The 15,371-nt window shown below is 33.8% G+C and overlaps 2 protein-coding genes across 12 annotated transcripts in view; both read left to right on the forward strand.

Annotated features, from left to right (window-relative positions):
• Positions 1–15,371, forward strand: part of LOC138128425 (uncharacterized protein in vnfD 5'region-like) — a 187,508-nt gene that overhangs the window by 119,094 nt on the left and 53,043 nt on the right. The window lies entirely within an intron of this gene.
• Positions 8,889–15,230, forward strand: LOC138128873 (uncharacterized). The gene has a single exon (XM_069045079.1). The coding sequence runs from the start codon at positions 13,383–13,385 to the stop codon at positions 14,595–14,597; it is 1,215 nt and encodes a 404-aa protein (XP_068901180.1). The 5' UTR covers positions 8,889–13,382; the 3' UTR covers positions 14,598–15,230.

Consider the following 15,371-nt stretch of genomic DNA (forward strand, 5'->3'; position numbering starts at 1 on the left):
GACTAATTTCTTGCTAAGTAATAGATGATTTTTCGTTTCACAATCAATTTTGGTTACTGGCGGCATATTTATTTGGATTTAATCTCTCAATTCAAAGTAACCAACCTTAGGCATTCAAAATAACTTTTGAAAATTCTAGTTACACACAACATGAAAAACGTTATTTCCCTAAAAGTTCGAATTCTAGGGAGTAATCCATTTTTGACACGAGAGTAGCTATTTGTGTATTAAGAGCGCAAAGTGATACATTGTCGATTGAGAGAGACGCAGGAGCGCGGCATTTTGTCGAAATCGACAATGTACATTTGCGCTCGCAACACACACAAGATTTTTCCTACAATCGCAACTATGACTACTACATATTATTTTATTTGAACCAAATCAATGTAATACCTAGTTACAATAATCACTGGACATCTGATTTTAACAAAAAATTCGAAGAGCGAGCGTTTTGTACATTTTTTCGCGCGTGAGCGACAAAGTGACAGTCCTCGGAAAACGTCAACTTTGCGTTGTCAAATGCAAGCGCAAAGACCTACTTTCCACATCGATTGTAGGAAAATAAAATTTCATGGTTTGCTAAATGCCCTTGGCCGTTATATTCGGAAATATAAAATCTCAAACCATTGAATGATCGAACTCTACTTGCTGCGACGTACAATTGAAAACTGGCTGCCTCAATAAAATTGCAATTTTTTCGAATGTTTGTTTTTGAGACTTATTTATTGTCATCGCAAATGCAGCTATAATTGGAAATTGACTTCTTTGAAAATTAAATAGTAAAATAGTACCTGAATATGTTAAATTTATACGTGGAATAAAAATTCTCTTATTGCGTTCGGTTCCAGTTAAAACTTCGCAATCAATAGCATTGCGATGCATAAACTTGATGTGTATTCTTGTTCCATAGACTAAAGCTTCCTTCGTATTTAAGTTTCTGATCAGTAAAACGTCCAATTAACTTTCAATACTAACTTATGTGGTGGCAAATCATGAATAGTCAAAGAATTTTGTATTTATTTTGTAATAATCTAAATAAACTCCCTCTTGGAGTGGATTTCACTGCGGGGGGGATTAAATCAATTTACAAATCATGCAAATCATGTATTCGCTCCAAATTCACTCCACATTTACTCCGCTAATTTTTTACAGTGTATGAACGTAAACAATGAATGTTTTGATATATTTTGTAACACAGGTGTCCCCGAAAAAATTAGATGAGTCCATAACTTCTTTATTTATCGGATGATTTTAATTATTTATACACCAAATTAAATGGCTCTAAATAGGCTACTAAAGGCCCTAATAAATTCACATATAGGTCCTAGGGCTTCAGGGCTAAACTGTCAAAATATTCTTTTTCAAATGCAAACACATAATTTTTTTTAACACTTCCGATAGAGATTTTTATTCTAAAAAGAACAGTGTATCACAAGTGTACACTTACCTACCCAAAATACAAAAAAAAGTAAATAAAATGCTACTATTGTCGATGCTTAAACTGCGCTCTGTACGTGTGTTCACACCGCAAAGCTTTGTTTGTCCGCGGATGCGACTTTATACGAACGCTAACACTCGAAGTTCAATCAAAGAAAGTGAACCCTTAAATAACTACGTTTATTTTAATAAAATGGTACAGTTTGCTGGTTGGTGGGTGAATGTACAATGTTGTTTTTACCATTTCTGGTCTTACCAGATGCGCAGGCGCCCTAACTCACCCTTTGGTAGGGGTGTCTTTTGTGACGGCCTGCTGGCCGTAACATCCCGCCGCCCTTGAAATCCCGTAGGGGGTTCAAAATACATATACAGATACTTAAGTATTATACATGTGTACACAGATATAGCAAAGCAAAAAAATGGGGGGGATAAATTACATTAGATTACACGAAAAAAAAAATGATTGAAAACAATAATGATACGTCTAACACTATTATGTGAATGGCATGCACGAAACTGTTAATGGTTTATGACGAAGCACACACTTTTCACTGATAGTAATTAATGACTTTCGATTGGAAGCACACACACTTTTCTCACACCACGTTTGTATGTCCCTCTGTTGGTTTTTACGGTGACCACTCGAACGTTGCCGTCGCTTCCAGGGTGCACCTGCTGGATTCTGCCTAAGGGCCAGCAGAGCGGGGGAACGTTGTCTTCCACTAGCAGGACCAAATCACCGGGCTGCAGGGACGGCGATGGTGACTGCCACTTTGTGCGGCCTTGTAGATAGGACAGGTATTCTGTTCTCCACCTTTTCCAGAAGTGTTGCCTTAATCTCTCCAAAAGTTGGTGTCGAGACAGCTGATTGATTTTGAGTTCGGTGAGGTCGGGCTCCAACGGTGCTGTTAGCGCTTCGCCAATGAGGAAGTGCCCCGGTGTGATGGCCGTAAGGTCGTTGGGATCGTTGGACATGGGGACGAGGGGGCGGGAATTTAGGCATGCTTCTATGCGAGTCAGAAGAGTATATAACTCGTCATAAGTTAAAACTGTTTCTCCGACGACTCTTTTTATATGATATTTGACGGATTTGACGCCAGCTTCCCACAACCCCCCGAAGTTCGGTGTTCGAGGAGGAATGAATTTCCATTGAATGTTCTCGTTACTCAATGTCGTTACAAGTTTACGTGAGATTTCAGAATTTTGAAAAAACTGGTGGAGGTCAATAAGGTCTTTGTTGGCCTTAATAAAATTTGTGGCGTTATCGGAAATGATAGATTTGACGGTACCGCGGCGAGAAACAAATCTTTTTAATGCGTCTAAAAAGGTGTCAGCAGTGAGGTCTGAAACCAATTCAATATGAATAGCCTTTGTGCTCAGACAAATGAATAAACAGACATAGGCCTTAATTGTTTTTTGCTTTCCGCGCCCGCGATGTGTCTTAATCAGAATCGGACCACAATAATCTAAACCGGAATTTATGAACGGTCTGGCCGGTTCTAGTCTTTTAACCGGTAGATCTCCCATTTTCTGTTGTGCGATAATAGGTTTCGCTCGGAAACACGAGATGCATTTGTGTATAATTTGTTTTATTTTGTTGCGACCTGCGATGGGCCAATATTGCTGTCTGATGGATGCTAACGTTGATTGTGTGCCTGAATGCAAATTTTTTACATGAAAATGACGTATGATGGCTTCCGTGACGTTATGATTTTTTGGTATTAAAACCGGGTGTTTCTGATTGTATGCTAAGTTTTCGTTTCGAATTCTACCGCCAACTCGGATTACACCATTTTCGTCTAGGAATGGACTTAGATTACGTATGGTGCTGTTCTTCTCAATTCCGCCGCCCGTGGACAGTTGATGATATTCTTCAGCGAACGACCTTTTTTGAATTGACTTTACAATTACGTTATTGGATTTCGCGCTGGCGTCGAACACCACTCGGATTTTTTTTGAATCTAGAGAATTCTTATATACTGCGTGATGAGGAAGGTAATAGCAATCAGGGTTGTTTATTTCGATTAATGGTACATTCTCCATGTGTCCTAAATTACGATATTCGCGGATGAAATTCCCATAATCAATTTGAAATTGTTTATTTTTGATTAGTTTCGATTCTAAATTGAGAAACCGTTTTTTTGCTAGATTATAAGAATCGCCCAGTTCGATTACGTTATTTCTACTTGGTAATTTGACGATAAATCTTCCCGTAACGTCTTTTTGAAATGTTTGTATAAAATGATTTTCGGTTTTTATTTCGTCCTTGGTAAGATTGTTTGAACAAAGAGGTTTATAGCCCTCTACCTCCCAGAATCGGCCGACTAAGCTGTTAAGATTGTCCATATTTATGGACACATTGTTTGTCGAGACTGTGCCTAATCCTTGAAGGTGTAGTTGGCCCCCGAGAACCCACCCTAAGTGGGTATTTTGCAGACGCAGATGTCCGTTTTGCAATGAAATTTGCCCATCTTTCAAGAGTGATAAAAATAATCCGGTACCGAGTAATAAATCTATAGGGCCCTTAACATTAAACGCTTTGTCGGCAAGCTCCAAATGTTGGGGAATTCTTAAACCTTCCTTTGAGAACGAGGCTAGGGGCAAGTTACCTGTTATTTTACTCAGAACTAAGCAATTTAAGTTTGAGCCATAATCGCTACAGATGGATTTTATGTTGATATTTACAGATTCCGTTACATTACTCGGTTGAGCGTTTATTCCAATAATTTTGTGTGTGATCGGAATTGTTTTCAGTTTTAGTTTGTTTGTTAAATGTCTCGTTATAAAGTTTGATTGAGACCCTGCATCCAGCAAAGCTCTGCACTGATGATATTTTTCGTGGCAATCTTTTACTAAGACCACGGCGGTTAATAACAAATTTTCGGAATGTTGTGCGTTGCAATGGCTCACCGTGCTGGTTGAAGGAACTGAATCGTTAATCTGGGTCTTTGTCCCATGTAATAACGTGTGATGACGGCCCTTACAATCGCGACAAGTATTATTTGATTTACAGTTAGCTGTGCTGTGATTGCCCCGGAGACAGTTTTCGCAAAGTTTTAAATTGATGACTTGTTTTAATTTCTCATCCGTACTTAGCCTTAAAAATGACGTGCATTGGTGTAACGAATGGTTAGTTTTCTTACAAAAGGCGCAAGATTGTTTATTTATTATTACGCTATTTGATGACGACTGATGTTTAGATGATTTATTTTGACCAGATTTTTCCTGTGAAGTTTGATTGGCGCTGCTTGCCGTTATGGAAGCTACATGTTGATACCGACTTTCTAAAAAATCTAACAAAGTTTTTGAATCGGGCATTTCATTACCTAATTTGCCTTGCCATTCGCGGTTGCTGTGGAAGTCAAGTTTATCCGGTATTATTGTGACAAGAATATCATCCCAATGTTGCACAGGCCTATTTAACGCCTTAAGGGCTGCTAAATTGGACCGAACGTCATCCGACAGCTGCCGCAGTGAAGCTGCTGTGCATTTGTTTATTGCCGGCGAATTGAGTATTTTTCGGATATGAGCTTGTACAATTAATCGTTCGTTACCATATCGCTTTTCTAAAAGAGACCATGCTTCATCGTAATTCGCTCCGCTAATGGCGAGATTTTCGATTGTGTGAAGTGCATCGCCAGATAATGATGATTTGAGATAGTGCATTTTTTCGATGCTGTTTAAATTGTTGTTATTGTGTATTAACGACTGAAATACATCGCGAAACGATAACCACTTTTCGAAATGGCCACTAAACTCAGGTATTTGGATTACCGGTAAATTAATTTTCGAGTTTTGGTGTGATTGTATCGCGGTCGAATTCTGATTATTGTTAGTCGCGGCTACTTTTGTTTTGTCGTAACTTTCAATCGCGGTTGCAATCGCAGTCATCGTCTCAAAATATATATTTTCAAATTCGATTCTTTCATTTGTCTGAGCTTCGAGTTCTGCAATTGAAACGTTATCTTCAATCTGCTCTTGCACCTTATTAAACTCATCAAGGGCATCACGAACGGCGTTTTCTCGCGTTTTAATTGAATTTATGTTTTGGTCTGACGTGAAATCTTCAACAAATTTGAAAGTTCTGGCTAAACGCTGTTTGATTTCTTCGCGTTTGCGCTTGAGTTTGTCGGAATTACTTTGACCTCCCACCATGATGATGTGATAATTTACATTAATATAATGATAAAAAATGAAAATGAGTGCTCTTCTGACTCGATAGAAACGTGTAATGGTAATTGTAGGATGAGGAAATTAGGACTGACCTTTCTCCTGCTGGTAGGGCTGCTTCCTTCTGCTGGTTGACCTCGTTGTGGCTCGTACCTTGATTTTGATTAGGATTCTGATAATCCGGCTCGAAGGACCAATGTTCACACCGCAAAGCTTTGTTTGTCCGCGGATGCGACTTTATACGAACGCTAACACTCGAAGTTCAATCAAAGAAAGTGAACCCTTAAATAACTACGTTTATTTTAATAAAATGGTACAGTTTGCTGGTTGGTAGGGATGTGTTGTTATTTAGCAACCTGTTATTTTACAACAGTTATTTAGTTGTAGCAGTTGCCACCTGTTATTCGTTTTTAGAAGTAACAGGTTAGAAAATAACAGTTTGATAAAAACATCCGCATCACACAGCAGAGAACAGAACACTACAATCACATCGGCACCAGTCGACACAAGTCGAGTCGCAGTTGAAATGTCGTAAACAGGTACTGAAGCAGAAAACCAGAGTATAAAAATAACAGGCAACGCAACAAAAGCAGAGAGCAGAGCTGCAGAGCAGACAACGTCTAGCCCAATAATCGACAATCGATTTGAATATTCGAAGCTGTGATTGGTTGAAAAACAATAGTTGTGGAAAATGACATAAGTGGTACCTATAATAATATGTATCTCATTTCTCATTGAATAGTGAATACTGGACTGTTACTGCGTGTTTGAGTGTGGCATTGCGGAATATTATAATCGCTCTGAAAATAAATTAAGCATTTCCAAATAAAAACGAAAAATAATATTTTATTAAGAAATATAAATGTAAATAAAAACAGAGCAGAGCGTTAGTAAACCAACTGTTATTTTGAACCTGTTAAAAATAACTGTTATTTTAAAATAACAGAAACAGATTGTACCTGTTACCAGAAAATAACAGTTTGGCCCATCCCTACTGGTTGGTGGGTGAATGTACAATGTTGTTTTTACCATTTCTGGTCTTACCAGATGCGCAGGCGCCCTAACTCACCCTTTGGTAGGGGTGTCTTTTGTGACGGCCTGCTGGCCGTAACAACGTGCAATCCCAAATGTTACTAATTTTGATAGCTTCTCGCTTGATGCTCGTCATTTGTTTCAAAATGTAGTGTTTTTTTTTTCTTATATGAGGTTACACATGTCATACATTGTTGTTTTCAGAATAAAAATCTCTATAAGAATTACTAAAAAAAAGTATGTGTCCGTATTTGAAAAAAATATTTTGACAGTTTAACCTTCAAGCACTTTGGGTTTTATGTGAATTTAGTATGCCATTTTGAAGCTTATTCACAACCATTTAATTTGGTGTATAAATAATTAAAATCGTCCAATAAATAAGGGAGCTATGGATTTGTCTCTTTTTTTTTGGGACGCCCTGTATATTATACATACATTTTATCTTTCTGCACTCCTTCTCCACATAAACTTTAACTATGCCAAATCTCACACTCCTCCGTGAGCGCAATTTGCTTAAAAAGGGGTACTATTGGGGACAAATTACTTTGGTCGTCAAAGTCAGTTGACTGACATAAAGTTGTAAAGCAAGCATTAGGACGGTTAACCTTATTTTTTACTACTGTCAACCACTGTCATTGTCAAACTCATCATTGCAAAATGTTAAATACCGAAAAATGGACAACTGAAGGAGATATTCCTAGGAGGAAAAATTGAAAAGGTTTCCACAAGGCAATTTGGCCCATGGACAATCCCCCAGAAACAAGGGTTTTGATTCTAAATTTTTGAATGGTGGATGGTGCCATATTTTTGACAAGAGAAAAGTCAATAATTTGAAATTGTCATCACTATTGACTTGACGTTAATGCTTGGTTTACATTAATTTGTTTTGAAGTGACAGAAGAATGACGACCAATGTATTTTGTCCCCAATAGTACAAAGGTTTTCCTTCACGTATTAATATATAGATAATTAATAATAGTATACTCGTATCCCACCTCCACCCGGCGGCACGGCAATTTTGCCGGAGTACATACACTATTACGGATAATACTATCAAGTAATAGTGCAGTGCTTATCAACATAATTACCGGCGTCTCGCCTCCACATTTGGACTTTTTTGTGTTTTATGTTCTGTGTCAATGTTAAGGAATTTCCTCACGATGTGACATGAGTATAATAATATACCTTTTTGAATTTCAACCACCAATGTGTTCTCTAAGTCCAAAATTTTTAAATTTTTAAAAAGAGATTGCGGTACTATTCCTGTTGCTGAAATTATAAATGGTAAAATCGAATTTTTTTCTAAACACCAAAGATTTCTCATAGCAACGGAGAGTTCTAAATATTTATTAATTTTTGTATTATATGTCATGTGCCATGCATGAGAAGCTTGAATATTAATTTCTGGCTGTTCTAGCTCTTTAAAATATCTCCCATGTAAAGACTTTTGTTTTATATTTGCTATAGTGTCAGTTATATTTGGCTCAACAATATCTGAAATTATATTATCATTTAAATTTAAAGGTGTGTAACCTTTATCCGCTGAAACCAAAGCATTAAAAAAAGTGTTATCACGAGCTCTATTGAGAAAATAATTTTTTAGTGAAGCAATTTGATTGTGTTGTAGAATTTCTAGATTTGAAAAACCCCTACCACCATTTTCGCGTGGTAAATTAAATCTTTCAATAGCAGATTTGGGGTGATGTTTACAAAATTTTGTAAAGAGAACTCTAGTTTGAATATTTATATTCTGTAAATTAGTTTTGGACCATTTTATAACACCAAAAGAATAGGTCAACAATGGAACAGCATATGTATTAACTGCTTTAATTAAATAAAATTATAAAATTAAAATTAAAATTATAAATATGAGAAATGTTTGGTGTTTAGAAAAAATTTCGATTTTACCTCTTGTAATTTCAGCAACGGGAATAGTACCGCAATCTCTTTTTAAAAATTTAAAAATTCTGGATTTAAATAACACATTGGTAGTTACTCATGTCACATCGTGAGGAAGTTCCTTAACATTGACACAGAACATAATACACAACAAAGTCAAAATACGGAGGCGAGACGCCGGTAATTATGTTGATAAGCACTGCACTATTACTTGATAGTAATATCCGTAATAGTGTATGTACTCCGGCAAAATTGCCGTGCCGCCGGGTGGAGGTGGGATAGTAGGTCTAATAAAATAAATTTTCTTTTATAATTGAATGTTGAATATGATTTGATTGATTAATACCTAAATATTTATAAAATTCTCCTTTATTTAAATTTTTAATGATTTCTCCTTCATTAGTTATATATTCTAAATTTTCGTAATGACCGCGACATATTGATTGCGTTTTACACTTATCAATACCAAAACTCATGCCAATATCATTTGAGAAATTTTCAGTTATTGTTAGTAAAGATAAAATGTGATTCTTTTTAGATGCATAAAGTTTTATGTCATCCATATAAAGAAGGTGATTTAATTTGGATAGTGTGGTATTATTAAGTCTAATATTGAAGCCATATCCAGTGCTGTTTAATAGATTTGTCAAAGGATTAATGGCTAGACAAAACCATAAAGGACTTAAAGAATCTCCTTGATAAATTCCCCGTTTAATTTGAATAGGCTCGGATTTTAATTATTTTTTTAACTGCTTGGTTTTAATCCATGAATGAACGATATACCTACGTATTCTACAGAGCTTTCTTTAGTCCACTAGTAATTTCAGGATCTTCATCTGAATCACTCATTTTGACTTTTATTGAGACTGACATAAAACTGCCAAATCAATTTTAAAACAATAAACATATAATGTTTCCTTAGTTACCACAACCGGCCACCGCACTTGACCAAAATGGAAGCACAAATTACAGTTAAAATAGGTTTTGATTTATGAAATTTAAAAAAAAAAATATAGACAACTCGTGTTAGCTTGCTTTTTTTTCATGCGTGTGGATTATTTAACTCGTCCACGACTCGTTTAATAAACTTCCACACTTATGAAAAAAAGTTGCACTTCTAACACTCGTTGTCTAAATAAGTATTTTCAATTGCTCCAATTCATTTGCCATGCTTTCTTATTGTGGGAAATACCTCTGATGTAATTTTTTTTGCTTCTTTTTCTTGGATGATAAAATCAAAGGATATAATCCTGATTCATTTATAAATATTGCTGTTTTTTCCATACTTTATTTGTCTTCATCATATAATTATTTCTAATAGCTTTCTCTATATTATTATTATTAAATTCTAAAATAATTGCTGTCTTTGATATCTAACTTTTCATTCATTTTATGTAGACTTTTTATAATACGTAGGTCTCATATTGCCTCGCATATTGTACTAGATGCCTTTTATTAAAAGTATTAATTTTTTTTCGGCAATTAATTAAATAATCATTAAATTGATCGCCTCCATATACAACACATATTTTTGAATCTTGAGGTTTCTCAGTTTTACCTAAACAGGGACAGTGTGTTTTACCACGCACTGTTTATGGATAATTTCTTATGAAAATAAAATGTAATAAATTAAATGAATCGGTTACATAACCATGACCAAGAAGCATGGCAAATGTTTCAAAAAAAGTTGAACGATATGAGAAGCAAACCAAATAATGACTTTGAACGGTTAGTATTTAAAAATATGCATAATCAATTTAAAATGTACGAAAATAACGTATTAACCTTGGCAAAACTAGATTTCCTTAAAATTCGCTTTCCTAATTTTGAAGTCTTTGATGAATAAATTTTCTAATAAATGTAATAGTTATTTACATAATTAGTGGGATAAAAGCAATATTGCAGGACTCGAGTGTGAAGATTGCAGATGACGAGGGCGTTAGCCCGAGTTAATCTGTAATCACACGAGTTTCCTGTAATATGCTTTAGCCCACGTGTTATGTACAAAATTTTATCTAAGACCGCCCCAAATTAAAAAAATAAATCTTTTCTATTAATTTTCACTAGTGAAATAATTGAGTTTCATTATCGCACTCAGTGGGAAAAGAATTTACTTTTTCCACTGAAAAATTTACTTTTCCCACTGAGTGAAGTAATGAAAGTCATTTATCCCACTGAGTGCGGTAATGAACATGCGTGAGGTAATGAAGTTCTTTTCCCACTCAAAATTAGTGGGATAAGTATCATTTATCCCACGGGATTAGATAAAAGTTTAATATATGCTCTATTTGTTTAGAATTAAAATGTCCAGATGATTTTTATAACTATAGAAATAAATATGAAAAAACATGTAAACAATGTAAAAAAGCAGTTAATTCTACTCGTTTATTATGTGATTGTGGTAGATATTACACTAGAACTAATTTTAAAAGGCATATAAAAACAGATTTGCATAAAAATGGTTTGAATATATTTATTTGCTAAAAATTGTTTGTTAGATTTTTTCCTATAATAAATGGAACGAAGGAACTTAAGTAATCTTCGTTTATCTGAACTGTTTAATATTGCAAAATTATTAGACATCAAATACAGGGTGTTAGGGAATGGTCTCCCAAGAATTTCAGGATGAGTTTATCAGGGAAAATGTGGTCGAAAACCTTTATACGGTTTTTGGATAAATTAAACCGTTTTCTGAAAATAAAATTGTTCCCTGCTGTTTTGGGACTGCTGAAATATTGCTTTGTGCACGAAAAAAAATCTTATATGTTTTGACTTAAAAATGATTGCTTGGTAACGATTCGAAATTTACTACTGTCAAAGTTTACATTTTAATTTGATCTAATTTGATCTATCTTTTATCCGTCGCCTGCGAAGACCACAATCGTTTACAATGCCCGAATATTCTATCGAGGAGTATGCAGATATGTATTTTGTGTATGGAAATATAGCGGAAAGGCTACTGCTGCTGTCCGAAGGTATTCTAATGCTTGTATTAGGGCAAACGGAGGACATTTTGAACATTTATTATGATTTTTTTCAATACAAATGCAAATAAATAAAGTTACACCAAAATTAACGAATCTTATTAGTAGTATTAGGTGGTTAGTGCTCGATTTCAAATCCCTTTAGAGGTTGATCGAGATGTGGTATTACAAATAAAGCTGCAGAAATAATTTCAATTTATTGCAGCAATAAAAAAGGACTTACTTCAGGGTTGCGGTGAATCTAGATAAATATTTCGAATGAATTATTGATTTTCATCTTAAAAAAATGCAAATCCTGGTAGTTTTTGATCAGATATTATCCAAGGGAAGTATTCAAAACCGAAACGTCATTGTAACAATAGGTACTCGATAAAATCTGACAAAGGCATTGTTGTCTTTTAATTGCTAAGCAATTAACTTTCATTTCAGAACTTTGACTATTTATTTAATTATTACAACAATAAAATGGTGCAAAAGCTCCCAAACAGCGGGGCACCATTTAAAATTTTTATCTTTGAGAAAACGATTCATGTTGGGAAAAAATGGTATTAAGGTTTTCGACCATATTTTCCCTCAGAAACTCCCCCTGAGATTCTTGGGAGATCATTCCCTAACACCTTGTATATTAGAAAATATAATAAAGCAGACTTAATAAAAGCTATTATTAAAGCTGAAGAGCAATTACATAAGGACATAAAAAACGGAAAAAAATCAATAATGCTTTTGCGGAATTCAGAAATATTTTCATTTGACGATGATTAATTTGCTAAACCAAAGAAAAAGAGAGTTAAGAAAATCAAGTGTGACATATGTGGAAAATACATCAAAAGCACCCGAATGCAGCTACATAAAGAGAAAGAAAACAAAAAGAACCTAAAAACATTTCAGTTTGATGACGATATATTTGCTAAACCAAAAAAAATTAGAGTAAAGAAGATAAAATGTGATATGTGTAGGACATAATTATATCGAGGAAACTCGAATACATTTGCATAAATTAAAACATGATTTGAATAGTCGTCGTTTGCTCGAATTACGTAATAAGGTATAAGATACATTAAAAGATACCATAAGGCAGAATTGATAAACGAGATTATTAATGCTGAAGAGCAATTTAAAATAAAAAGAGAAAACAAGAAGAGCTTGGAAATATTTCCATTTAATGATGCCATATTTTCTAAACCGAAAAAAAAGAGTAAAAAAGATCAAGTGTGATGAATGCGGAAATATAGTTTGTCTCAATTCTAAATTTCCACCACCTGTTGAATTATGTTGGCAAAATAGAAATATTGCTAAATTGGGGATTCTTAATAAACAAAGTTGGCAATATAATTATTTCACAAACAGGATTCGTAAACATTAAAATTGATTCATGAGTTTATTTTGCTTTTAGAATTTGATTTTCTACCTACTTACTTGCTGCATTTTAAAAAAGGTTTTCGTTCTTGTCCTTTATTCTAAAATTTTAAGTTTTAAAAACGGAAATTGACAGATAACCTAACAAATAAAATCTGACGCATTTTTCACCAAACAGTGTTGCCGGTTGTATTTCCAACGTAGAATGCAGTGTTGGTGGAAATTTAGAATTGAGACAGACTTTAGTAGTTTATTTGACGAGTTTGTGTGTAAATTGGGCCTTTTTTGGCACGCGTGGGCTATTTTAAAACGCGAGTGAAACGAGTTGAATACAACGTTTTTTTGTTCGACGAGCCCCTTAAAGGCTCCAAATCGCTTAAAACCTTTAAAATTAGCTTGACGTTTCGTTTTGACAAGTTGTGACATTTATAAAAATCCGTTCACATAGGAGAAAATTCTCAAATTCTGACAGTGTCGAACAAAAAATATATTACGGAAAGTCGAATGCAGTTGCATAAAGCAAGACATAATCCAGAGCCAGATTTTATTTTAGTTCAGGTTGCTTTTAAGGGAAGATTATTAACGTATCGACATAATAATCTAGAAGAAGGTATAGATATAGAAACATACGTGGATATGATAAAAGAAAAGGCTATTGAAATAATTATAAATGTTTTAAATCTCCATAAAAATATTAATAAAATTAATTTAGAGATGGAATGCGAGTTTATGAAACTGGAAAATGAAGACTTTACCATGATACATACATTTCAGTTACTAAATGTTATACTAAGAGAAAAAGATGCTCTGGGGGAATACTGGGATGAACAAAAGGATTTATTTATATCAAGATGTGATGAACTGCAAGAAAAGGGATCTGGATGGACTTTGAAGAATATAAATTATTTGCGCATTAATATAAATAAATATACACCTTTAAGGGGAAATTCATATGTAGAATTACCCAAGTGGATTAAAGATAAAAAAGCTTGTGTTAATGTTAAAAACAACGATAACAAATGCTTTATGTACAGCGTAATATCCTGTTTACATCAAGCAAAAGAACATGTAGATAGACTGAATCATTATAATAAGCCGGAATATATAAATGACTTAAATTTTGAAGGAATAAATTTTCCTGTCAAAATCCAGGACATACCTAAATTTGAATCAGATAATAAAATTAATGTTACCGTGTTTAGTTACGAAGAACAAACATTTTATCCTTTGTATCATAATAACAAGCAATTCTATGAAATGAATATCGATTTACTATACTTTGGAAATGAAGAGAAAAATCATTATTGTTGGATCAAGAATTTGAGTCGATTGTTAAATGATCAGTTGGAAGTAAATAGAAGCAAAAAATATTTCTGTAGAAGATGTTTAAACTACTCGGCTAGAACTGAAGATGCTTTAAAAAAACATCAAAAGGTGTGCTTTAGTAATGAACCATGTGTTCCGAATATGCCTGAAGATAATGTATTACAATTTAAAAATATTCAAAGAATGTTAAGACATCCGTATGTAATTTATTCCGATTTTGAATCTATTCTGAAACCTATTCATACATGCAAACCAAATCCTGAATCATCATATACTCATAAAACACAATTTCATATTCCATGTGGTTATGGATTATACGTTAAGAGTGCTTATAATAATATTGATAACCCATTGGAAATTTACAGAGGAGAGAAAGTGATAAATGTTTTATAAAAAGAATAACTGAACATGCCAGAACAATATACTATAAGTTGTTAAAAGAAAATAAACCCATAAAAGATATCGAACTAGGAGAATACAGGCCAAGTCACATAAGGTTTATTTCTGAATTTATTTTGTACGCAACCAAGAATACTAATTACGCTGACCACTTGATACCATTTATAATGTGATTTTATTTAGTAATCCACGTAGGTATGTAATTTGGCTAAAAATGTCAAAATGACAGTTGATGAATTTAATTTTTGATTTCATTAATCAGAACAGGAAAACGTCATTGTGACATTTTTAGCCAAATTACATACCTACGTTGATTACTAAATTAAATCACATTATAAATGGTATCAAGTAGTCAGCGTCATTAGTATTTTTGGTTGCGTACAAAATAAATTCGGAAATAACCCTTATGTGACTTGCCCTGTATAAAAAAACAAAAATTTGTTATATTTGTGAAAATGTGTTTTCTGTAGAAAACCCAAAAGTAATAGATCATGATCACTACACTGGAAAATATAGAGGAGTTGCTTGTAGAAAATGCAATTTGAAATATAGACAACCATTGTTTATTCCAATTTTGTTTCATAATTTCAGTCTTTACGATTGTCATTTGTTTATAAAAAATCTTTTTTTTTCTCTCTTGTTCCCAATTGTTCCGATTTGTTCTCGTTTTACATCCAACTGAATTTAGTCCCATATTTATGGAATTTCTGGAAATATTTTTAGATCTGCAAAAATCTGTTTTTGTTAGTTTTTTATTTACGGTCGAAT

This window comes from Tenebrio molitor, chromosome 4 (genome assembly GCF_963966145.1).
Source record: "Tenebrio molitor chromosome 4, icTenMoli1.1, whole genome shotgun sequence".
NCBI lineage: Eukaryota > Metazoa > Arthropoda > Insecta > Coleoptera > Tenebrionidae > Tenebrio > Tenebrio molitor.